Source organism: Macrobrachium nipponense, chromosome 21, assembly GCF_015104395.2.
Source record: "Macrobrachium nipponense isolate FS-2020 chromosome 21, ASM1510439v2, whole genome shotgun sequence".
NCBI lineage: Eukaryota > Metazoa > Arthropoda > Malacostraca > Decapoda > Palaemonidae > Macrobrachium > Macrobrachium nipponense.
The window spans coordinates 78,986,688-79,012,968 of record NC_087212.1 but is presented as its reverse complement, the minus strand read 5'-3'; the positions used below and the strand labels follow the sequence as shown (position 1 = coordinate 79,012,968).

General features: G+C 43.4%; 1 protein-coding gene across 1 annotated transcript in view; it reads left to right on the top strand.

Annotated features, from left to right (window-relative positions):
- Nucleotides 1-7,571: 7,571 nt before the first annotated feature.
- LOC135197532 (myotubularin-related protein 10-B-like) overlaps nt 7,572-26,281 on the top strand; it is a 178,988-nt gene continuing 160,278 nt past the window's right edge. The window contains exons 1-2 of the mRNA XM_064224593.1: nt 7,572-7,610; nt 10,158-10,331. Of these exons, the coding sequence (XP_064080663.1) occupies nt 7,572-7,610; nt 10,158-10,331 (213 nt within the window). The remainder of the gene's footprint in view (nt 7,611-10,157; nt 10,332-26,281) is intronic.

Sequence of the window (26,281 nt, the reverse complement as noted above, 5' to 3'; positions counted from 1 at the left end):
CGCAACACATAGTTAAGAAAAGTGATGGACTCCTAAGGAGGCAGGATGCAACCCGGAACCCCACACTGATAAATACCACCCCAGTCGAATTGGAGGACTGTGATAGAGCAAAAAAAAAAAAAAAAAAAAAAAAACAAAAAAAAAAAAAAAAAAGAAAAATAATAATAATAATAATAATAATAATAACTGAAATTACAAAAATCATATGTGAAAGTATTTTACAAATACTACGATAATCTTTCCATCTCTCACTCTCTCTCTTACAGAGATGTATTTTTTTGGATGATGATTTACTAATTTTCAAATACAATATTAATGTAAACAGCAATAATATAAATTCATTAAAAAAATACTAAGTGATTAGCAAGATTTTTAAGTTTATAGACAAAAAGAATTATGTAAGAATGAAAGAAAAAGGGATTTTTGACGAAGGAAGAATCTATTTCTGGACAAGGGCCTGTGTCGCCCAGAAAATGTCCCTTTAGGACACATTTCTAAGGTATAAATATTGCTTTAATACCAGAGAAAAAAGCTAATATGGAAATGCCAGAGTATTCTGGCTCGCTCACCTTATTTAAGTGTCGGTATGGTTTCTGGGCGAGTGAAACCACTACCAGAGGTCCTTTGCCATTTAGATTCATCTACTTCAATTATCCCTCATCGACAGAGGGGCCGATCTAAGGCCAACTACCCGCTATCGTTACGGCTAGCGCCTCTGACGTCATTTCTGCAGATACCACCCAATCTTGGGCCAAGACAAAAAAAAAAAGGGGGGGGGGGGGTGGGTTTTTAAAAAGGAAAGTGGGTATTTCACCGGTCAACACAGGCCCATTGCCAAGAAATAGATTTTTCCTTCGTCAAAATCCCTTTTCTGGGCTCAGCCTGTGTCGCTACGTGAAATAGTACCAGAGGAATGGCCATACAAGCTTGGGAAAAAAGGAAGCACACAAATAACATATAGGATAATCAAAAACAATTAAGGTTAATTGCTATAATCTAGATATAAGGTTACAGAACAAGTAACAACGAGCAATGGAACCTAATGCTAAACAAAATCCAAAACATAAGTTACTTAAGAGTTACATAGCAAGGCTTAAATGCTAATGTGACTAATCCTAGATACCAAACAAAAGGAAAACATCACAAGTATAAACAAATATGTGGCATCTAAGGTACAATATGGCTACATTGACGACTGAGCTACGGCAAGAATGCTAGCGAGGCAGGTAGGAAAGAGAGATATAAAGTAAACTACTTACTACTAGTTAAGCAGTGTCAGGGGACTTAAGATAATGGCGCTTGAATACTGTCAGAGATTTCCAGCCTGTGTACTTCTTCAGATCATCAAAATTCATGTGTTGAAAATAATTAATAGAGGTAGCTACTGTTCTAACATCATGTACCCGTGGGAAGGACTGCGGGTTGGCTTGTTTTATAAAGTATAAAAATCTGTTGCCTAATTCCTTTTAAGGCAAATGGGTGCTTCCCTTTTCTCTAATAAACAAAAGAGGCCTGAAGATCGTAGGGCAGTTCTACTTAGATATGCTTTTAGTGAAGTAATTGGACATCATGATGGGTCCTGTGGAAGTGGGAGAATTTTCCATGGGGCCCATCTATCCAGTGGGTCCTCATTCTTAGCCTGAAATTGGCGATCTGGAGAAAGTAACACTTCTCCTGAAGGGAGAAACTCAATATGATCTGATTCTCTAAATAGAGCTGACAGTTCGGAAATCCTGGCTCCTGAGGCCAGACTTAACAGGAATAATGTTTTCCTCAGGAGAGCTATATAGTCACATGAGTCATTATTAGTGTCCGAGGCCAATTTAAGGACATCATTTAAAAACCATGACACATACTTGGGTCTCTTAGATGGTCTGAGTCTAGCGCAGGCCTTGGGGATGGATGAAAAATATGAAGATCTATTTTGAATCCAAACTGGAAGATCTTCTTAAGGGCAGACTTAGTAGTAGTAATAGTACTTGCTGCTAAACCCTTCTCAAACAGTGTCCTGAAAAAGGATATGGCCAGATTCATGGTCATGGTTTGTGCATTAGAGTCCCTCAGGAATACAGTTAGTTTTTTTAACTGCAGAATCATATTGAAGCATGTCGATTCCTGTTTATCAGATTCTAAGAATAAGATGTTCTGGGGATCGATATTAGCATCTCTTGTGCCGCAAACTTCATGAAGTCCATGAAGGTTAGGGCTTTCTGAATTCCTGAGGAAGCGAACACAGTCTGCGTTTGCACTAGTTGTGATAGTTTGGGATTGGGAATCCGTTGAGGTCGGAGTCCCAATTCCAGTAGAAGTGGGAACCAATTGCTCTTGGGCCAATTGGGGGCTACTAGAGTAATGTGGCCTTTGAACATCATGAGTTTTGTTCAGGACTTTCAGGAGAAGATTCACTGTAGGAAAGAGGTAAATCTTCACACATTCCAGTCTATAGCCATGGCATCCGTGGCATAGGCCAGAGGGTCCAGGTTGGGGGACACATAAACATGGGAGTTTTGTGGTTCAACTCGGTGGCGAAGAGATCTACCTGAAGCCCCGGTACTAGTTGACAGATCCAACTGAATGACTCCTTGTCCAGGGACCACTCTGACTCCAGCGGAACTGAGCGTGATAGCGCATCTGCTACCACGTTTCTTACTCCCACTAGATGAGTGGTGGACAGGTGCCATTTGTTCCTGTCTGCTAGTGAAAATATGGCTATCATGACATGGTTCATGTGGCTCGACTTAGAACCTTCCCTGTTGATGCAGTGAACTGCTACTGCACTGTCCAGCACCAGTTTGATATGAGACTTCTCTTGGCTGGATGAAGCTTTTCAGGGTGAGGAACACTGCCATAGCTTCCAGTACATTGATGTGAAGCTGGCGGAATGGTAGGGACCAGGTTCCCTGTACCTTTTTGTACTGTGAGTCCTCCCCAGCCGCTTAGTGATGCATCTGTGTGGATCACTAGTGCCGGCGGAGGGAACTGGAGCGGAATTGTCTTTGACAAATTCTTGATCTCCATCCATGGGCGGAGACTCTTTCGTAAGATCGCCGGGATAGTGGCTAGTTTGTCCCGGGATCTGTTGTTTGCTCTTGAATGCCAAACGCGGTTTATGTCCTTTAGTTTGGCTTTCAGAAAAACGTCCGTTACTGAAGCAAACTGGAGAGAGCCTAAGATTCTTTCTTGGTTCCTCTGGGACGTCTGCTTGCACTTGAGAAATTGTCTGGTTGCTTTGGCTATTTCTCTTATCTTCAACGGCGGAATTGATAGTGTGTGGGAGTTTAAGTCCCATTGAATCCCTAACCACTGGAAGCGGGACTCCGGTGTTAGTGGGGGGGGCCGGGACTTGGTTCTGTTTATCGTGGAAGCCCAGATGTTCCAGAAACCTGATTACTTTGACTGTTGCTTTGCAACATGCTTCGATGCTTGTGGCCCACATGAGCCAATCGTCCAGATAAGCTACTAGCATTATTCCTTGAGACCTTAGTTCTTGAACAACTGTCTCCGCCAGTTTTGTAAATATCCTGGGGGCTACGTTGAGCCCGAACAGCATTACTTTGAAAGAGAAGGCCTGATTTCCTAGTTTGAAGCCTAGAAACGGGCAGAAGTGTCTTGCTACTGGAACGTGTCTGCTCTGGACACCGAAAGGAACATGATAGTAGCATCTGTAAGATCTATAGAGGTGGTGACGGGCCCCACGGGAAGTAAGGTCCGCACCTGTGAAATGGTCAGCATCTGGAACTTGTCGCAACGAATGAATAAGTTAAGACGGGACAAGTCTAGAATTATTCTTCGCTTGTTTGAGCCTTTGGCACGCTGAACAAGGCGACTTGAAATTTTAAATGCTTGACTCTTGACACTACTCCTTTTTGAAGGAGTTCCTGAGAGTACTCTACCAATTCCGCTGTTGGTTTGCTGATAAAAGGTGTTGGATGGAGGAGGACCTTTGAGCCAACTCCATCCTAGACCTTTGGACACAATGCTTTAGGCCCATTTGCTGAACCTCCAACGGTGACGAAAGAGAAACAGTCTCCCTCCTACCTGAGGATCCTCACTGGTTTGAGGAAGGGCGTGCGCCACGTCCTCCTCGTGAACCTTTGCCTCGGTTAGAGGCTCTTCTGCCGCCCCGTTGATGGAAGGCGCCTCTAGCTCTGCTACCCCTGCCAAACCTGTTGAAGGGCTGAAAGGACTGGCTTTCAAACACTGGGTTGTAGGCATGGGAGACAGCGTAGGAGGTCGAAGCCTGTGCCTGTTGCGGCGATTGTGTAAGCAGCACAAACTGCTGTTGTGGCTGCGACTTAGAAGTTGAAGGTTGCGGTACTTGTGATACCGGAACCGCTTGTACTAGAGTCTGCTGTTGAGGGGCCTGGAAAGGCTGGAATTTCCTAGGCTTCTTTTTGGACTTGGGATTCGATGCAGCGGACTCCGTTTTCCATTTGGAGACCAGTCCCCAGCGAACCCTTAGACTCTGGTTAAATCTGACTGCCTCGCAGTGAACTTCGTTCACTACAGAGGCCGGGAAGAGGTCAGAGCCCCAAATAGATGAGGCTAAAAGCTTTTTAGGCTCATGGCGGATCGTGGCCTCCGCCAGTACATGTTTCCTGCAATTTCGTCTAGCTATGACAAAATCATACAAGTCACATTGCATAGAGTACAAAAGTGACTTGGCAATGATCTTGAATAACAGCTCTTCTCCGTAGATTAGAGCTGATACTTCCGACATAACTAGTGAGTTGAGGGACCTGCACAGCCTTATCCTGGCATCATACTCAGTCTGGATTAGGTTGTCTGACAGCCTGGGCAATCTCTCGCTGAATAGTGATGGTGCAGTCCGGTTTCAGCTTACCCACCGAAAAGGTGGCCGGAAGATCTACCTAGTGGTCATCAGTTCCGGGGAGCAGGAGGGAAGTCGGTTCTGTCTCCCGGAGCTGGGGCATGGGTTCGTCCTTAATCGCAGCTTGTAGCATCAATTCTGCCACCTTCGATGTGAACGGGATGGGTGTCTCCTCATCCACGGTGAAGATCATGAATGGGCTTTTAAATGCAGTAACCTTGGTATTGATACACTGCCACTCCTCCAGGTTACGCAACCATGCCTGCTGCGCCTGATCCGGAGAAAGAATTACAGTCTCTTTCGGGACCTTGTCTTCCCTTCTCATAGCTGTTTCTGTGAGGTGGACATAGCCTATGAAAGGGGGCTGTAATCCTTGCGGATGGAACTCGAAGTCCTCAATCCTTCGAGTTCCGCAGCCCTCGATCGTCAGCATGCCGTCCACATAAGGAGCATAAGAAGCCACCCTCCAAGGGTTGTTCGGGGTAAAGGCAGGAAGGGTAGATGAGTCCGGCATCAGCAAGCTCTGAGCTGCCAGGCCGGACTGTGGAAGTCCTGTCAAAGCGTTTTCCCGGAGACCTGCTATGAGGTTCTCCTGGGTAACCAACCTGTCCGAGATAGCCCGGATAGACTGCCCTGACTCCTCTAGAGAAGATAAGAGTTCCACAAACATCTCTTGAAACTTGGACTTTACCAAGTTCCCGACCATGCTACCCATCTGCTGCATAATATTGGCCAAAATATTTGCAGAGAGGTGTCTGGGTCAAAGGGGGAAGGTTCTATCTTCTCCTTAGGAGTCCTGGGTCTGGCTCCTTTTGAGGTGGATGCTTCAGGGTTGGAGGGGAAGGGCTGAGCCCTCTCCTTAGAAGACTTAGACCTCGACCCTTTAGAGTAAGAAGTGAGCTTAGCCTTGTCAGCTCCGGGATGGTGAGCCGGAGACTTACGGGCAAGGCTGGTACCTGACTTCTTCGACAGGGACTTCTGCAGCGTTTTAAAGTCTCGCTTGCCTTTGACTTTAGGGATCCCCAAGGCGGACTTCGGTCTGACCGACTGAAGGCCCCCGGTGAATCCCTGGAAGGAAAGAGGGTGAAGTAGAAGGGGAAGAAGCTCTAGATGGGCTCGAGGAAAGCCCTTGAGCCCATACAGTACCTGCCTCACTCAGATTCTTACCTGTGCCCATGCCTTCCACATTCATGGGCTCGAGGTCTAGGTCCAGGGCAGCTACTTCTTTCGCGACCTCTTGCGTAGCAGCCTCCTCCGAGGGCTGAGAAACCTCCGCCTGGATGGAAGCGATCAGGGCAGCTGCCACTTCGGGGTCCACATACGAGGTACTCTTCCCGCCAGGGAAGATAGAGTGGCCATCTCCTGAGAGGATGTAGGGTTGGCCTTGGTGACGTTGTGCCAAACCCACCACCAGGCCTTCAGGGTGGCAATAGCAGTCTCTCGGATCGCTTGGGTACCCTGAAAGAGAGGGTTAGTATTAATACTTAAGATTACTTAGATTAAACTGTAACTTAACTTAATGGACATATCAAAGAATATAGCCGTCATTGGTACTCATTGTATTGTATTACTGTGCAGACTTTGAAACGCCACCTACCTCAGAGGAGACTTGGTCTACGAGTTCATAGCATATAAGGCAACTCTCATGGTGCCATACCAGGGACTCGTTGAAGCGGATCGCGCAGGTGGCGTGGGTCCGGCAGACCTCGTGCCCACAAGGGTCTTGCAGCACGGCATTACAGCCTGACTCCATACAATGGGTGACCTCTAAGTGAAATGATACATGAGTATCACCACTAACGTTACGGATAAGTCCGTGATATTGATATGTCATAACGCCGGAGTATTCCGGTGTTAATAAGTAACAAGGCTCAGTCTCTACCTGCTCTTTAGCCGTGTATTGTGGTGATTCGTCTGACAGGATCGGTAGGACAGCTTGAAACAGTGTGTCTCCGGCGATGCCGGAGAACAATGTACATAGTTACTGAATCAGGATGACCATCTAATCCATACGGCGGAGCGAGGAGGAGTACGATCAAACACCGGGTGAGGAGCAGGAGGAGACCAACACTAAACGGCGGAGTATGATAACTCCGCCGTCGAATAACTTAAAACTAGGATAAGTTGGTGGGATATCCCTAGCGGGGTAGCGGGGACTCCGCCAAATTTAAACTAAAGATAATGGATGTCATATGTGTAATATCATGCATGCAACAAGCGTACTCTTGTAGGGAGGTCGGAACCTCCCTAGCAGTTCACCAACCTAGGGCAGACCTGGCTGCGCCGGGGTCCTTAATTCGCCGGAGCGGGAGGGGACGGTGACTAGTGGTAGGAGAACGCGACCTGAGAGCCGAGGAGAGCCGAGCCCAACCAAGCCTGGTGGCCAACCGAGGCTTGGCCGAGCAGGGCTCCCCCCTGCTCTACTGGGGAGAGCGGCAGGGAGCCGCCCCCGCTCGTGGAGAGCCCTCCAGCTACTCCCCTGTCCCCCTCGAGAGAGGGAGGGAGGGAGGATGCTCGGATCGGCTGCCTGAGACAGCGTGAGCGAGCGTACCTCCCCCCAAGGTGGGGGGAGAGGGGTTGGAAGGGCCGACGTGGGGTGGCTCATACGTGGTTGCCTGGAACTCTCTCGGCCGGGTGATCAGCACGCGATGAGAAAGGCCAGGCGATCTAAGGAGGCCTATAGAACCAACCAAAGCCGTCTCAAGGAACATGTGATATACAAAATAACATCCTATCCTACATGGAGGGAAAGGAAGAAAAATTAGATGGTAGAGACAGAGTAATGTCCTGGAGAAGCTGGGTCGAGCCAACCGAGAAGGATGGATGAGCCTGGCGAAAAAATGCGGGGCAGGTGGCCAGGGTGGCTCGAGGACAAGAGAAGAAACTAGAGTCCTTCGGAAAGGGTGCCTAACGAAGAGTAACCTGACTACTAAAATAAACATGCATGCATGAAATTCTAGGCTGAAAGGAACGACGTAGGCTACGAGCTGAGTGCGAGCTCGGATAACACTCTCCCGTGTGGATAAAAGAACAAAAACGTCAATAAATGCATCATTGAAATCGTAGGATTGTACTGCTAAACAAGAATCGAGCCCAAACGGTATAGGAGACGGTGGGGCACGAAACAAAGTAACACGCGGGAGCGAGCCGAGAATGGCAGCGTGGGGACGGTGCCGCATGGGACGCCGTCCATAAAAACCTAAATAATTCGGTTAAACATGCCCAAGGCAGTCCCTAAATGGTCAAACATTAATAGCAGTACTTAACTTGGATGCAGTAGAAGCTTGACGTTCCATGACGAATAATGAGGAATTCCACGGAAAACACAACACAAGAGCAGAAAAAACATGTGCGGTGTGGGTCACGCTATCGAAAGGAATGTCGTCGGAGAGGCGCTAGCCGTAACGGTAGCGGGTGATGGACCTTAGATCGGCTCCTCTGTAGATGAGGGATATTGAAGTAGGATGAATCTAAATGGCAAAGGACCTCTGGTAGTGGTTTCACTCGTCCCAGAAACCATACCGACACCTTAAATAAGGTGAGCGTGCCAGAATACTCTGGCATTTCCATATTAGCTTTTTTTTCTGGTATTATAGCAATATTTATACCTTAGAAATGTGTGCTAAAGGGACATTTCACTGGGCGACACAGGCTGAGCCCAGAAAATGCATTTTACCTCGCGTCTTTTAACTCCAGGTAGCCAGGCTGAGTTGGCTGGGGTCCAACAAATTTCAAACAGGAAGGGAAGTGTTGCTATCAAAGGATCATGGAGATTCTCTCTCTCTCTCTCTCACTGAGATGAGAGAATTTCTATGGTACATTTGTATGTTTATTAATATTTTTGCATAATAATAATAGTAATACAACTTAATTTCAAAATTCATATGTGATAGTATTTTAAAGAAGTACAATAATCTATCCATTTCACTCTTTTAAATAAGGATAACCCCCCCCCCTCTCTCTCTCTCTCCTCTCTCCTCTCTCTCTCTCTCTCTCCTCTCTCTCTCTCTCTCTCTCTCTCTCTCTTGCCACATGAGATACTAGTATGTCTTAGTGGTAACTCTCGCCCTCTGTTTGGGCTGGAAGTGTATGTATAAGTATATCTTTAAGGACATTACTACATACATTTTATGGTAAAATAATAATATACTGTACTATTTTACAAATAATATTAAGTTTAACGAGATTAAACAGTAACAATAACATCTCTCTCTCTCTCTCTCTCTCTCTCTCTCTCTCTCTCTCTCTCTTCTCTCTCTCACGTATTTTTTTGTGTAGTGTAAAATAAATGATTTACCATATAACTAATTTTTAAATATTAATAAGATAAATTAAAAATAGCGATTCCCAGTCCTTTTATCCACTTGGAGGAAGGTGGGCGGGGGAGTATATGACAGTTTGATATATGAATTGGCGGAGGGGAGGAAGGAGTCGGAGTCTAGGAGTTATTCTCTCTCTCTCTCTCTCTCTCTCTCTCTCTCTCTCTCTCCATTATTATTCTCTCTGTCTCAGAAACAATTCATAATTTCACTCTTGACGGTCAGATCTATGATGTTGCCATTCATTGCTCTCTCTCTCTCTCTCTCTCTCTCTCTCTCTCTCTCTCTCTCTCTCTCTCTCTCTCTCTCTCTCTCTCTCTCTCTCTGTTATTTGCTGTAGGTATATATTTTTAATGGTAAAATGTATGACTTTGAAATGATATTAATAATATAACCTCAAAGATTAATGCAGTAATAGGTTAGTAATTTTAGGTATATTTGAAGTAGGATGTTATTAAAGGTATACATTTGGTATCTGAACTTTCAAGATAAGCAGTTATAAGCATTTTTAGTAGTGGTTTTAACTATTCACGGGTTTTAACTATTCAAGGGGGTGTCTGGTACACATCCCCCGCAAATACGGTGGGAACACTGTATATTATAAATATATATATATATATATATATATATATATATATATATATATAATATATTTATAAGAAAAAATTTATTTTGTTTGAAAAGTTTGTTCTAAAATAAGCCTAAAAGATTTTAAAGCATTTGTCTTATAAATACAAATCTTGTTTCTTTACTGCACCTTTTCCTCTTCATTTAGTTCAGTTATTAACAAGCTCATAAGTGGAATGTAAAGGAATTATTTTGATAAGTGTCATAGGGGTTGTTCTTTGTGTTTATGGGTGGCAACAAGTGCCACTGATATACACATTTGGTCTGCCACCTTTAGAAGTGAATAATGTTATTATGAAATAGTGGGTATTTACCTAAGAAATGTTAATCTTGTTTTGTGCGTTATTGTATTGTTGAAAATAAATTTTATATATTTTCAGGAAGCTGAACTCCATGTATCAAGCTTGCAGAGTCATTTCTTAGGTGTTAATGACATATGTTCTTCAGAGATTGATCTGGTCAACCAAATAGCTGAAGGCTCAACCAAAAAGAAAAGGTTACTGTTTAATGCTCCTCTACCCTCAAGACTGCCTGGGCTTCAGTTAGTTTTAAAGGTTTGTAGCTTTTGGTCTGAGAGTTGTTATTCAGATAAAATACAGTGATCCCCCTGTATTCGTGGGGGATGCATACCAGACCCTCCCAGGAATAGTTAGAATCCATGAATAGTTGGAACCCCCCCTCTAAAAATGCTTATAACTCCTATCTTGGATGTGGAAACGCCAGAGTATCCCTAAAACTCATTCTACATTAAATATACATTAAAATATCATCCTATTATGGTACATATTAGTCTTTGAAATATTATTGATACTATTTCAAAGTAAATCTTACATTTTATGGTTATAATTACATATGTACGTACTGCATGACTTAGTTACGTATGTGAAAATAATCCAATCCCCCCATAAGTATTTCAGTCATGCACATTTTCTTTCATACAGTTACTATTTAAGTCATCCAGTTTTCTTTTCACTTTACACTAGTACAACATATGTAAATAGGGTACTCACCAGTAATGAATATTATTTAAAGATGATGGTGAATTAGCCATGCAGTCTGATGAATGATGATGTGGATATGATTGCACAGCTAAGTAGAGGGAGTTACTATCTCCTCTGAGGGCGCCTCTTCACCTTCTGGAGGCACTTTGGAAGGCACTGACTCAGGGGATTTAGGAGGCACTTCTTCAGGCAATTCAAGGGGTATTACTTCCAGTGATTTGGGAGGCTTTGGAGGGTCCTTCTTCATACATGTGATGAGCATAGTGATTGGTGGCTGCTGTCGTTGCTTCTTCATGGTGGTGAGGGCTTGATTATAGGGCTCCAAGAATGTTGGAAAACTTCAAGGAGCGTTTCATGTGAGGTTCCCATGTTGCAACAAACTCTAGGAGGTCATTGATCATTTTTTTAACTTGGGACAGGCGTTCCAAAGTCAGGCCGCTCTCCTCCTGCTCCTGCTCCTCTCCTGAACCTGGAGTGTCTTCTTCCTTGTTGACAGACTTCGTCAGCTCGTCCAAATCCTTATCTGTCAGGGCGTCAGTGAGGGTCCCGACTTCATCCTTGGTGATATCGTCAAAGCCTTCACCACCACGAATTTTCACCAACTGGACCGCCTTATTTATGGCCGTATGCTGGATTTCCTGTGAGAGAAGCCTGTATAATTATCGACACACGGCCACAACTTACTCCAACTTGCATTCAGGGTCTCTTTCATGTCCTTCAGCATTGGGTCGATGACAGACATGCAGCAATCGTGAATTTACACCAAAAGGATTTCAGCGTAAATTCACTGTCACGGTCCATTTCATCAATGAGGTGCTGGAGGGAGTTCCCAGTGTAGAGTGCCTTGAAGGCACGCATCATGCCCCGGTCCATAGGCTGGAGAAGAGAGGTGGTGTTGGGAGGGGGGAACTCACGCTGGACTCCCTTGTAATAAAGATTGAGAGGGTGGCTGCCAGCATTGTTCATTATGAGCAAGACCTTAAACTCTTATGTCCAAATCAGCCAGGTATTGCCTAACTGGAGGAATGAAGTTATGGTGGAACCAGTACACTCTGTAATGACTTTGGTGATCCAGGTCTTGGGATTATGCATCCAGAAGATGGGCAGTAATGCCTTGTTCTTATTCTTGAGTGCCCTGGGGTTTGCAGCCTTGGTTTCAGCATAAAGCCAGCCGCATTCCTGCACATCAGGAGGGTCAGCCTATCCTTTTGTGCCTTGAATCCAAAGGCTTTAGCTTCATCCTTCATAGGGTACGTCCGGGTCAGCATCTTTTTCCAGAACAGGCCAGTTTTGTCCATATTGAAGACCTGTTCTGGGCAGTATCCTCTCTCCTGCAGAATCTTCTTGAAGGCGATTGGATATTTTGTGGCCGCCTCTTTGTTGGCTGATGCAGCTTCTCCATGTAGGAAAACAGACTTTTGGTGGAACCTTTTCTGGAACTGGTGGAACCATCTTTGCTTCCCTGAAAACCTTGGGGAGCTGAGAGCAGTCCTGGTTGTGGCTCTTCTTCCTATCTTCATCTTCTTCCTTTTCAGGAGCGAGTTCATCAGAGCCCTAAAATTCCAATTCTTCTTCATCGCCTTCTTGTGCCTCTACATCTTCGCCTTCCTCTTCCTCGCCAACTTCCGTAGCACCTGGTAGCTGCTGGTAGAGGTGTCATGCTTTCTCGCATATGATCTTGAAGTTAAGGGGCACGTTCTCTTCTGGCAGTCCTTGATTCAGAACGTGAGTGCAGATTCCATTTTCATGATTGTTTTGTCTCTCACTGTACACACAGCCTTTGCTGTACCATAGTATGTCATGCTCACACTCTTTCTTATTTTCTTTATGTATCTCACTGTGCTCTCATTGACATTGAAATGGCGGCCAACCGTGGGAAAACTTTTGCCCTCCTTCAACATATTGAGAACTTTCACCTCCTTGTTGAACTGTTTTCTTTCTTTTAGGCTCTTTGCCAGAAGCCTTAGAAGGAGTAGGCTTTTTAGGGGCCATTTTTGGCATGATTCACATGGATATTTGCTGATATGTCAAACACAGCTGCTCGTTTACGTTCGTGTATATCAGTAACTTTCTACGCAGTGAGGCTGATGAAGGAGAGATGTGGGATACCCACAATTTCATCTTTGCCAAGTGTACAGCCAATGAGCGACAAGGAAAATGATTGCTGCTCCTGGATTGGCTGCTGTGCAGACAACAGCCAATAGCGTGTTTAGTATCATTTCGTTTGGGTACTGCTATAGGAAGGTGTCATGGCGTCATAAGGTCTGTTTATCTGTGGAAAGCTGGCTTAGGTGAAGCATCTTTCAAGAAAACTGTTTTGTTTTTGGAAGTTTTGCTGTTTTTTCATTAATGTACTACAGAACTATTAATATTTGAAAATTAATTAATCTTTTTCATCATAAAAAATGTTTTTTAAATATGTAACTGACCTGGCAGTTATATACATAGCTATATTCTCTGACGTCGTGACGTCACGACAGGACTTTTCGAAACTCGCGGCAATCGCCGACCATCGGTCAGTGATCGTTACCTGTACGCCCTCTAGATAGTTACCTGGAAACCTCATATTTTTTCTGTCGCCCTCCAAGCCGGCAACTTCGTTGTTGTGGGCTCCTCGATAGGTTTTCGTATCGCTAGAGTAATTTCATCGTTGGGTGAAGTATTTTATTGGCTTTCGCTGTTGTTGACTTGGATTGATTTTGGATTTGTTTTTTGGATTACTCAATTAACAATGTCGGACTCGTGAGTTGTGTATAGAGTCTGCTGTAAAGGGGGGTGTAGGGTTAGAATTCCCAAAGCTTCTCTTGATCCCCACACACTTTGTGTGAATTGTAGGGGTTAGAATTTGTTGCAACTTTTGAGAATAGATGTGATGAGTGCTTGATTTTGGATGATAAGGAATGGAAGGAGTGGACAAGTATGTCCGTAAGCTCGAGAGAGATAGAATTAGAAGAACTAAGAGTTCCCTTTTCCCGTTCATCAACGAATCAGGAAGTGGTAGATAATCCCATAGTTCCTTCCCCTGCTCCTTCTGAGCGTAATTTAGTAGAAGTATCAGCTCCCGAACCTGTCTCCGAGTCGGGGGCGAAGGACTCACCTTTGCAGGTATTCAAAGCGGTGCTTGAAAAAATGGGACAACAGATTGCCTCTCTTACTGAGCAGGGCAATCGCACTTGGACTGTCGTAAGTGCTTTAAGTGCAGGTGCTAAAGTCAGTGTGAGTGATAAGTTTTTTAGTGTTAGTGACAGTGTAGTGGAGGGTGCGTCCGATCGGTCCTGTCGCGCTCCTAGACCCAGACCTCTTACAAGCTCCCGGACCCCATGGGAGACGTAAAGTCGAAAGTCTAAGGGAGGCGAGAGGCTCTAGTATCCGTCGGGGCGTGCCCTCAAACAAACCTGCTGACGCTTCCAGGTTGCTTCAGACAGCCGTAGAAAAGGCGCGTCGAGTGTGGTTTTGGTTCGTCATCCCGATGACGTCTCCCCGCGTCGAGGATGGCGACACTCTACTTCCTCTCGTCCTCTCAAGAGGAAATACCTCGTGTTTGTGAGGTCTCATCAGATGAGCAAACTGCCGGGCTGCAGTCACTGGAGTTCTCCGGAGAAGTTTTCGTCATCGGAAGCCTCGCCAGCTAAACAGAGCAAGACAGCGCTTTTGATGCACGCTCCTCTTCCTCCTTCTACTTGGGAGGATTTACCTAGGAAGCTTCCTACCAAAGCGTCCTCAGGAAGCCTTAGAAGGATCGACTCCTCTGGCTGCGGTTCGTGTGGGCGAACCTGACGAGTTACCCTCTCCCTCGATGAGACAATGAAAGCCAAGAATATGCTGCAAGATATGCAACAGCAGCTGTCTGTACTTATGGAAAAGCTGCAAGAACCCAAGCGTCAGTCTGACGCCCCGGGAGTGATGAAGACTTCGCGAAGCGTCAACGCCAAGAAGAACACAGACAACCAGGACACTTCCGATTTACTCGGACATGACGCTTCCGAGAGTGATGCCAGCACGCGTAAGAGCAAAGAGCGTGACGCCAGCGCTAGTAAGAGCAAAGAGCGTGACGCCAGCGCGCGTGAGAGAGAAGGACGTGACGCCGACGCTCGTAAGCATGACGCCTCGGCGGTTTCTGGTGCCAAGGAACGCATCGAGACCAATGACGCTCCGGCTTTGGTGCTTTAAATACATCATCCGATGCGGAACGAGACAGAGAGAGACCATTCGGAGATGTTGGAGTAGTTTTCGGTAAGAGGAGACGAAAAAGAACAAGTTCCTCCTTCCGACTATAAGACTCTTATGCTTCTGTTTCAAGAGCTTTTTGAAACGGATTTCAAGCCCGCAGCACCTCGTTCTCCCCTGTCTCAGTTCCTTTGTGGAAGAACCCAGAATAAGACCTGCCTTTACTAAGATGGTTCTTTCCATTCGGCCAAGAAAGTGCTTGCGAAGATGAACGACTGGATGAAAGAGGAAAAAAAGGAGCGAGGCAAAAACTGCTTTCGTTTTTCTCCTGCAAGATTGGCTTCGAAATCCAGCGTTTGGTACGAGACTGGGGAAGTTCTGGGCCTGGGAGTATACCTGCCTCCTCTCAGGCAGACTTCTCCAGTATCGTCGATGCCAATCGTAGACACGCCCCTTATCAGCAGCGAAGGTGATGTGGTCGATGCAAGAGTTCGATCATTTACTGAAGGGCGTGTTTAGAGTGTTTGAGGTCCTGAACTTTCTAGATTGGTCTCTGAGTGCTCTTGCCAAGAAAGTGGAGGAGAAGGATTCAACGGACATTTCTAACCTTCTGAGTGTGATGTCTTGTATGGACAAGGCTTTACGTGACGGAACTAATGAAGTGGCAGCGATTTTCACGGCAGGAATCGTGAAGAAAAGGTCCCTTCTCTGCTCCTTTAACAGCTAAAGGGTCACACAGGTACAAAGAGCAGAGCTTTTGTTTGCCCCCTTTGCGAAATTTCTTTTTCCACAGGAGATTATTAGAGATATTGCCACTTCATTGACTCAGAAGACCACACAGGACCTAATATCGAAGGCAGCCAGTGGGGTTTTGCCTTCTTCGTTTGCGACCAAGAGAGCGAGAGAGGAGAAACAACCACAACATTTTTGTTTTTCGAGGAAAACAGCCCCGAGGGACGTCGGGAACTTCTAGAAAGCCCTCCAGAAAAGGTGGCAAGCTTCCTTCCAAAAGGAGGCCATGATCAGACAGTCCTTCAGACACAAATAGGAGCCAGGCTTTCTTTGTTTTGGGAAGCCTGGAGAGAGAGAGGGGCGGACAACTGGACCCTTCAGATACTAAGGGAGGGCTACAAGATCCCTTTTTACGCCAAACCTCCCATAGTTTTAGATCCCCTCGACTTAACAGCGAATTACAAGGACAGCAGCAAGAGATTCGCGTTAAAAGAACAAGTAGAGCTTATGCTCTTAAAAAAGGCGATAGAACCTGTTTCACCCCAAGAGAATCCGGGGTTCTACAATCGACTGTTTTTGGTTCCCAAGAGCTCGGGAGGATGGAGACCCGTTCTGGACGTCAGTGCTCTAAACGCCTTCGTCGTGAAGACGAAATTCACGATGGAGACAACGCAATCAGTGCTATCGGCGTTGAGACCGGGAGATTGGATGGTCTCATTAGACCTACAGGACGCTTATTTTCATGTCCCCATCCACCCAAGCTCTCGGAAGTACCTCAGGTTCTTATTCGAAGGAAGAGTATTCCAGTTCAGGGCTCTTTGCTTCGGGCTCAGCACAGCGCCACAAATATTCACAGCTATTATGGCGAATGTAGCCAAATGGCTACACGAAGGGGGGGATCCGCATTTCTCTTTATCTGGACGATTGGGCTTCTCAGGCCAACTCCAAGAAACAGTGTCTGGAGGATATGAAAATAACCCTGAACTAGTACGGGAACTAGGGCTAGTGGTGAACCTGGAAAAGTCTCACCTGGAGCCCTCTCGCTCGATCATTTATTTAGGAGTTCTGATGAACTCTCAGGATTTTCGGGCTTCTCCTCCAGGAGAGACAAGACCGATGCCTGAATCGGTGCAGGAATTCCTGGGGAGACACAATGTTCGGCGAGGGAATGGATGAGTCTTTTGGGACCATTTCCTCGATCGAACAGTTCGTCTCACTGGGAAGACTGCATCTCAGACCTCTGCAATTTTACCCTCAACAGAAATTGGAAAACGGAAGGAACAAAGGCTTTCAGACACCTTCCCAATTTCAGCAGAGGTCAAGAAAGACTTGATTTGGTGGCTGGATCCAGCGAAGCTGGGGAGAAGGAGTTTTCACTTCAACAATTGAATCCACAGCTAATACTGTTCTCAGACGCATCAGACCTAGGCTGGGAGCGACTCTGGGGAACAGGGAAATTTCGGGAAGATGAGCGAAACCGAAAGAAATTGGCATATCAACAAGAAAGAGCTGATGGCAGCTTTTCTAGCTCTTCAGGCATTCGAGGAATGTGTGGCAGGCAAAGTAGTGGAAATAAGCATGGACAACGTGACTGCTCTAGCGTATGTCAGGAAACAAGGAGGCACCCACTCGTTTTCTCTGAACGAGACAGCCAAGAATCTGTTGCTATGGGCGGAAAGGGACAGAAATATCGTCCTCCAAACGAGATTTGTACAAGGAGAATTAAATGTCAGAGCGGACCTCTTGAGCCGGAGAAAGAAATCAGGTCCTGCCAACAGAATGGACTCTCAAGGTTAGAGGTATGCGAATTACTATGGAGGTTATGGGGGCAACCTTCCATAGACTTGTTTTTGCAACCCAAGACCAGGAGGGATGCAGGACGTTCTGCTCACCGGTGCCGGATCCACAAGCGGTAGCAGTAGACGCGTTCCTCATGAACTGGGAAGGACTGGATCTGTACGCCTTCCCTCCCTTCAAACGTGATACACAAAGTATTAAAGAAGTTCGCGCAGTCCGAAGGAAGCAGAATGACCCTGATAGCCCCGTACTGGCCAACGCGAGACTGGTTCGCAGAGATGTTGCAGTGGCTAGTGGAAGTTCCAAGAACCCTTCCGTTGCTTCCAGATCTGCTCAGACAGCCCCACTTCAAACGTATCACAGGAATACCCGCGCTCTTCAGCTAACTGCCTTTCGACTGTCGAAAAGCTCCTTAGAGCTAGAGGCTTTTCGCGAGAGGCAGCTAAAGCTATCGCCAGATCAAGAAGGGCTTCGACCATCAACGTCTACCAGTCGAAGTGGGAGATATTTAGAAACTGGTGTAAGGAGAAGAAGGTGTCCTCGTCCAACACATGTGAGCCAGATCGCAGACTTCCTTTCTTAGACATAGAGGACTGGACTTGTCAGCAATCAAGATCTTCACGACTTCCTTAATTAGATCTTTTGATACTACGAAACAAAAGACTGAACAACTACCAGGATGGAATCTGGACGAAGTACTAAGGTTTTTAATGTCTGACAAGTTTGAGCCGATCCAGGAGAGCTCGTTCAGGAATTTAACCAGGAAGACACTTTTTCTAGTCGCTCTCGCTACTGCAAGGAGAGTAAGCGAGATTCAAGCTATGGACAAAAGAGTAGGAATTAGTAGATCTAAAGCGGTTTGTTCAACCACTTTAGGTTTCTTAGCCAAGAATGAAACTCCTTCCAATCCTTGCCTAGGTCTTTTACGATTCCCAGCCTTGGAGATTTTGCAGGTCAGGAACGTGAAAGGACTCTTTGTCCGGTAAGAGCATTACAGTGTTATCTGCACAGGTGCAAGGACGTTAGAGGGACTTTTGACAACTTATGGTGTTCCGTTAAAGATCCCAAGGCCTATGTCAAAGAACGCTTTAGCCTTCTTTATTTAGAAGGTGTGATTCAAGAAGCTCACACGGAGTGCAATGAAACGCTTTACAAGGCTTTAAAGGTAAAGGCCCATGGAAGTGCGAGCAGTCTTCGACCGTATCAATGGCTGTTTTTAGAAAGAATCAGTCCCTTAAAGCCATTTTAGACGCGACATACTGGAGGAGCAGCTCCGTATTTTCTTCTTTTTACCTGAAACAAATAGAAACGGTATATGAAGACTGCAGAACCCTTGGACCGTTCGTAGCCACTGGCTCGGTGTTGGTGAAGGAGTTGATACCTCTAATCCTACATGTTAGACCCTTGATGTTATTTTTATGGTTGTCTGTTGAAGGTTAGGGGAAACTTTCAACAGTCTAGTGTATATGTGTGTCTTTTCAATCTCTTGTATGCAAGGATTGGATGGTTAGGTGGTCTTTGCCTGTTTTAGCCCATGTCAAGGGCATAGGTGGTTTTGTCGCATAGAGGTCACGTCCCGTCGACAAACCCCTTTGAGCTCATCAGCTGCACAGGTCACATCCCTTAGCTGGAGCTCCTAAGGAGAGCAGACTAAAGAGGCAGTACTCGTCAAGTCAGCTTCCTTAGCAGGTAAGAATCTTTAGTTACCTATCAAGTAGTTACCTTACAACGATGTTGCTGTCTCTGACCCTCCTCCAAAGGTGTCAATCAGCTATGTATATAACTGCCAGGTCAGTTACATATTTAAAAATGATATTTTTATTTTAAGATAATTTTAAATATACTTACCTGGCAGTTATATACAATTAGAAACCCACCCACCTCCCCTCAAGAGACTAGAGGGCGAGAAAATATGAGGTTTCCAGGTAACTATCTAGAGGGCGTACAGGGTAACGATCACCTGACCGATGGTCGGCGATTGCCGCGAGTTTCGAAAAGTCTGTCGTGACGTCACGACGTCAGAGAATATAGCTATGTATATAACTGCCAGGTAAGTATATTTAAAAATTTATCTTAAAATAAAAATATCATATTTAGTCACAAAACATTTAGTATGTGCATGAAAATATGCACTGCTTGCTGCAGACGGAAACATACGTAACCTGCTAGTCCCGTTGTCTTATGCATTTTAGATATGCTCTGTGTACTTTTAGTATCATCCTAAAACACTTTATGTACATACATATATTTAGAAATCACCTTAAAACATTTCATAAAATGTATAGTCTGCACAAAATGTCGATGCACATAGTGTACCCAATTGACCCAATACTTACATACAGTTCAATGTTCTCTCATTTGTGTGGTTTTTGCGTGTGCAATACACTACTACGGACTGAGAATTATTCTTTAAAAATGTTCCCTAAATGTTCTGCATCTAAGGCTTCTGGCAAAGAGCCTAAGCATCAGAGGCCCTTACAGTTAATGACAGATGAGGAGAAAATACATGTGATAGTCATGTTAAGAGAGGGCAGAAGTCATGGAGTAGTAGCAGCCCATTACTGCATGACTAAAAGTGCAGTCGCCTGCATTGAGAATGAGTATGAGCAGGGCAAAATGCTTGGGGAGGCCATTCTTGGACAAGAACTCGCCTCCCTCTTTAGTACTGCTATCCCATCAACGGACCAAGCCTTTGAGAAATTTCATGGTCTCTACAATTTGATGAGGGATGTCAGGGAGGTACAGACAACAGTCAAGGCAGGGTATAAAAATAAAGAAAGGGCCACTACATTCGTCAGTACTATAAATGAAGTCATGTTTGTACAAATGTACAATTACCTCAAGAAGGTGGTGCCTCCTGAAATCCCTGACGAAGCACTTTTTGAAGGTGACCAGGCACCCTCAGAGGATCTGTAACTCCTTTATTTTGCTGTGTAGTCTATCTTTATCGTCATTCATCATGCTGCATGGCTATACAGCACATTCACGGATTTCTCTCGGGAATGTTTCCCCGCATTATTCGCGGAAAATTTTGTATTCGAGGTATTTTTCTATGAGAAATATCCACAAATTCCTGTTTTTTTTTTTTTTATCATAAAATGCACCATTTTGTGATAAAACTATTAGAAAGATAAGTATAACAATTTTTAGTGGGTTTTTCTTGAGTTTTAACTAACAAAGTAGGCTGTTTTCAGCATTTTTGTAGGGGTTCCAACTATTTGTGGGTTCTAACTATTCACAGGGTGGTCTGGTACGTATCCCCCGCAGATACGGGGGAACCACTGTAATATCATAAACATCTATAATCAACATTAGTCACAAGTGAGTGCCGTATGATTTAATTTATTATTACACATACATAGTATACAGTAAACAACATGAAAATACAGAATACATTGGTCCCCCTGTATTCGCAGGGGATGCGTACCAGACCCCCCATGAATAGTTAGAACCTGTGAATAGTTGGAACCCCTATAAAAATGTTGAAAACAGCCTATTTTGTTTGTTAAAAATCAAGAAAAACCCACAAAAAATTGTTATACTTGTTTTTTTTAAGTTTTATCACAAAAAGTGCATTTTACAATGAAACTGATAAAAAAAACCCAGGAATTTGTGGGTATTTCTCACAGAAAAATACCGCGAATATGCGAATTTTCTGTGAATAATGCAGGGAAACGTTCCCGAGAGAAGTCTGCGAATGTGTGAGTCCGCGAATCCGGAGAACGCAAATACTGGGGGTCCACTGTATTGCTGTACAAAAAAAATTCGCATCCGCGAACTGTATAACAGATTTTGAAAATAATTAATGGAAGTGCCATAACTTCTACTGTGGATTGAATATAGGCAGCCCCCAGTTACCAACAGGGGTGCCATCTATTGGCTCCACAATCCACCTTAAAGGTGCCCAAGACTGGTTTAATAACTCTTTAATGAGACTGGAATTTCATTTGCCTAATCATTCACTATGGTCTGCATGGTAGTTCTACAAATTTTTAACGTCAGGTAAGGTAGGGGAAATTTTGTATAATTTTTTTCTTACACCATGTGCATTTGCATATCTTCCTCTTTCCACTGTTGTGTTGTTTCTTTAAATTGGCTAACCTCAAAGTTTACCTACCCTGGGGTGCTGCATATTGATTTTCTCTTAAGGGTTAATTTTTTTATACAATTCCTTTACTTTATTAGTGAAAAATATGATAAGTTTTTCCCCATGGAATGGCTATGTGGGGTCCACAAAGAGGAAAAAAGGTCCTCATGTTTAAAAAAAAAAAAAAAAAAAAAAAAAGTTGACCCACTTATCTAAATCATCATTAGTACAAATATAGTTGTAGTATAGGTGTCAGGACAAAATCCCTGTAAGAAAAGATCCCCCAAGGGCAAAATCCCCATGGCCAACCCTCCCCCCCAGGACAAAATCCCCCTTAAGTGTAAATTCTTTTGGGCAAAATCCAAAATGACGTTAACACATTAGGTAGTATCTGTCAATATAATAAAATATAAATTTAATTGTAAGGAAAAGATGTACACAAGAGCAAACAGTTCTCTTTAGTGTTCATTAGAAATTGGTGGATTACCTTGTTTATTAATTTCTTGTTAAAATGGTTGTACAATCACTTGCTTTTATTTTATTTTATATTTCGTGCTTATATAGTTCTAGTTATCTTAACTAGAGAATCATATATAATAGAATAACAATGGTCTGGATGGATTACCTCGTTTATTAATATCTTATTAAAATTGTAGTAAAGTCGCTTGTTTTTTTATTTACTATGTTATTTTTTGCTTATATAGTTTTAGTTATCTTAATAATGGTCTCTACAATAAAGATATTTTAGGAAGGTGAAATTTAGAAAAATTGTCAAATATTTATTAAAGGAAATGCAGTCGTAATTTAAAGAAAAAAAGAATAGCTTTAATAACTGATAAGAATAGCTATAATAACTGATAAACATGATATGTCAATGGCAAACATTTATTTAAAACCCTAAATTAAATGCAAGAAAATAAAAATATTTATTTTCTCTGTATTTTTGCACAATTGATAAAATTTGTGATGTTGCAGCTTTATATTTCTTTCTTGGTGGGTCACTAGCGACACCAGCCATAAACTGAGCCATTTGAATATGTTGAAAGTTAATTTATCATTCTAGATGATGTATAAACTTCCAGATGACTGGATGGGAACACCCAGCAAATGATACAAAGTGCTGATTCCATCCTTCGACAGAATTATTCGTATGATTAAGTTTGGCGTTTGTTTTTTAATGCATGTTCCAAAGAATATTTCTATAAGTTATATTCATTTAAGATAACTAGAACAATATAAGTACAAAATAAATTTTTTAAAATAAAACAAGAAAGTGACTTTTACTATTTTTTTTAATAAGAAATTAACAAACAAGGTAATCCATCAATTTATAATGGTTGTTTGCTTGTTCTGTACTCTAGCCTTACCTCGTGGTGTAATTTTTTTAACAATTGAGTTACTATATTGATTGTTCGTTTGTTCTTATGTATGCCATTTCCATACAATTAAATTTGTATTTTCTTATATTATATTGAGATACTACCTGTTAATGTACCTATGGGAAGATTTTGTCTTTGAGGAGTTTTTCTCCTCACAGGGCTTTTGTCCAGGGGGATTTTGTCCTTGGGGGGGGATTTTGTCCTAGTACATGTAATCCCCAGTTATCGGCGATGTTTCCATCCTGATGGCTTGATGATAAGCAGAAATTGCCAATAATAAAAAATCTGCGATTTTCAGCGCTTATTGCCACTGATAAGCAGTTTTTGGTGCCATTAACTGGTTAATGGTGGCTTCTGTTAGGTATGTATCTATGCCAATACTCTTATTATCTGCGCCGATAACCAGAAATCAGCGCCAAAAATTGCCAATTTTCGACGCTATACAAGTACCATAAAACCGGATCTTCAATAATTGAGGCCTCCAATAACTGAGGAACTGCTTGTACTGTTTAACTTTTGCAAATGATTACTTTTCTCCAGAAAATTCATCAGTTTTGAGAGCTTTTAGGTTTTTGGAATTACGGATAAGAGATTGTACCCCTACTATACTAAGGCAGTCCCCAGTTATCGGCAGGTTCCATTCCGACACCTTGATGATGAGCAAAAATTGGCAAATATCTGTGCCGATATCCAGATTTTGACGCTGATAACCATAAAAATGGCATCTCTGTTAGGTATGGATCGGCACCAGTAACAATATTTGTGTTTTGCCATGGGTTGAACAGATTTAAGAAAAAAATTCCTTTCATTAATAGTATTTGGCTGTGTTTACATATATAATGTTACTGTAATGTTTGAAAATTAGTACATTTAATCATTTTTTTCATAAAAGGGATTTTGACATAGGAAAAATCTATTTCTGGGTGATTGGCTCGTGTCGCCCTATGAAATATCCTTAAGTTCATTATTTCTAGGTAAAATTATCCTAAAATTACCAGAGAAAAAATAAAATCAAGAAAATGTCAGTAAAACTGACTCGCTCACTCTATAAAAGTGTCGGTATGGAAATAGGGGCGAGTGGGATCACTACCACGAGTCATTTACCATTTAGACCTTCCAACATAAAATCCCCACCTGAGAGAGCTGATACTAAAGGGTGATGCGACCGCTACTACTACTACTACTGACGCCACGCGGAGAGCAGCGCCCCTAGCGGTCATCCTTAATATATGAACATCTTGTCCTGCAGGGTGGGTAAAAAGAAACAGGGTGGGTTTCATAGGGCGACACGAGCCAATCACCCAGAAATAGATTTTTCCTACGTCAAAATCCCTTTTCTGGGCTCAGCTCGTGTCGGCCTATGAAATAGTACCAGAGAAACAGACAAGATGGAATAAAAGGACAAATGAAACCAAATAGTAAAAAGATTGATATAATGTAAGTGAATCAAGACTCATTACAGTATACTAACAAAAAGTACTTAAAACTAGCTTATACTAAATAATGGTAGGATAACTATACCATATTAACATAAAGTACTTAAAATTAGCTTATACTATGTGGTACATAATAGTGTAATGGTAATTAGAACAATATACAATGATTCACTAATTTAAGTATTATTTACAAAATATACAAACTCATTGTGTTCTACCCTAGCATAAAAATAAGGGTAGAAACACTGATGTACATTATATGTACACAATGTGGATGCCCCTAGCATAAAAATAAGGGGCATTCCACCAATACGATCCTAGCGGCTAAGGCTAGAGTATCACAAAGAGCATGGCAATAGGGTGAGGCATGTTGGACGAGGTAGGTAGAAAGGAGACCTGGATCTATACTACAACTACTGTGCAGTATCAGGAGAAACAATGTTTCCCGCTGCCACTGCTGAAAATTTTAAAGATTCCAAGGACTTCAGGTAATGACGTTTAAAGACTGTCGGTGATTTCCATCCAGTATACTTTTTAAGATCCTCAAAATTCATATGTTGGAAATAATTAATTGAGGTGGCTACTCCTCTGATATCATGTGCTTTAGGAAATGATTCAGGGTTGGCTTGTTTAATGAAGTAAAGGATCTGTTGTCTGATTCCTTTCACACTGATAAAGTGCCACCTTTTCTCTCATAAAGAGAGGACCTGAGGATCTAGAGGATGTACGAGATAGAAAGGCTCTTAAAGTTGATACTGGGCAAAGAGAAGGATCTTGCAGAAGTGGGATAACTTTCCAAGGGGCCCACCTTGCAAGTGGATCCTCGTTTTTAGCTAAAAAACTGCGATCCGGGAAAGTAGAACTTCTCCTGAGGGGAGAAATTCTACATGACCCGCATCTCTGGATAGAGCCGACAGTTCTGAAATTCTGGCTCCTGAAGCCAGGCTTAACAAAAATAACGTCTTCCTAAGTAGCATTATGAATGTGCAAGACGAGTTGTCAGTATCTGCGGCTAGTTTGAGGACATCATTTAAGAACCATGAAACTGAAGTAGGCCTTTGAGAAGGTCTAAGTCTAGCACAGGCTTTGGGAATAGATGTAAAGTAAGATTCCGTTAAGTCTATTTGAAAACCCAACTGAAAGATTTTCTTCAAAGCCGATTTATTAGTAGTAATTGTGCTAGCTGCTAAACCTTTTTCAAATAAGGATCTGAAAAAGGATATAGCTAAGTTAACTGTCATGGTTGTAGTGTTTGATTCTTTCAGGAAGGATGCTAACTTTTTAACAGCTGAGTCATATTGTCTAATAGTTGACTCTCTTTTATCTGATTCCAGAAAGAGGATGTTTTGTGGATCAATGTTAGCATCTTTTTTAGCCGCAAACTTCATGAAGTCCATAAAGTTAGGGTCTGAAGAATTCCTGAGGAAGCGAACACAGTCCTCATTTGTACTGATTGCGACAGCTTGGGATTGGGAATCCGTTGAGGTCGGAGACCCAATTCCAGAAGCAGGATACCAGTTGCTTTTTGGGCCAATCTGGAGCGATCAGAGCTACCAGTCCCTTGAAAGTCCTCAGCTTGCTCAGAACTTTCAAAAGAAGATTCACTGGAGGAAAAATGTAGATTTTCTTCCATTGATTCCAGTCCAACGACAGGGCGTCCGTGGCATAAGCCAGAGGGTCCAGGTTGGGGGCCACATAGCAAGGGAGCTTGTGGTTCGCTTGTGAGGCGAAGAGATCTACTTGGAGACCTGGGACTCTCTTGCATATCCACTCGAATGACCTGCCGTCTAGGGACCATTCTGACTCCAGAGGGACTGACCGGGATAGTGCGTCCGCTATCACATTTCTTACCCCTGCCAAATGAGTGGCAGATAGATGCCATTTGTGCTTGTCTGCTAGAGCAAA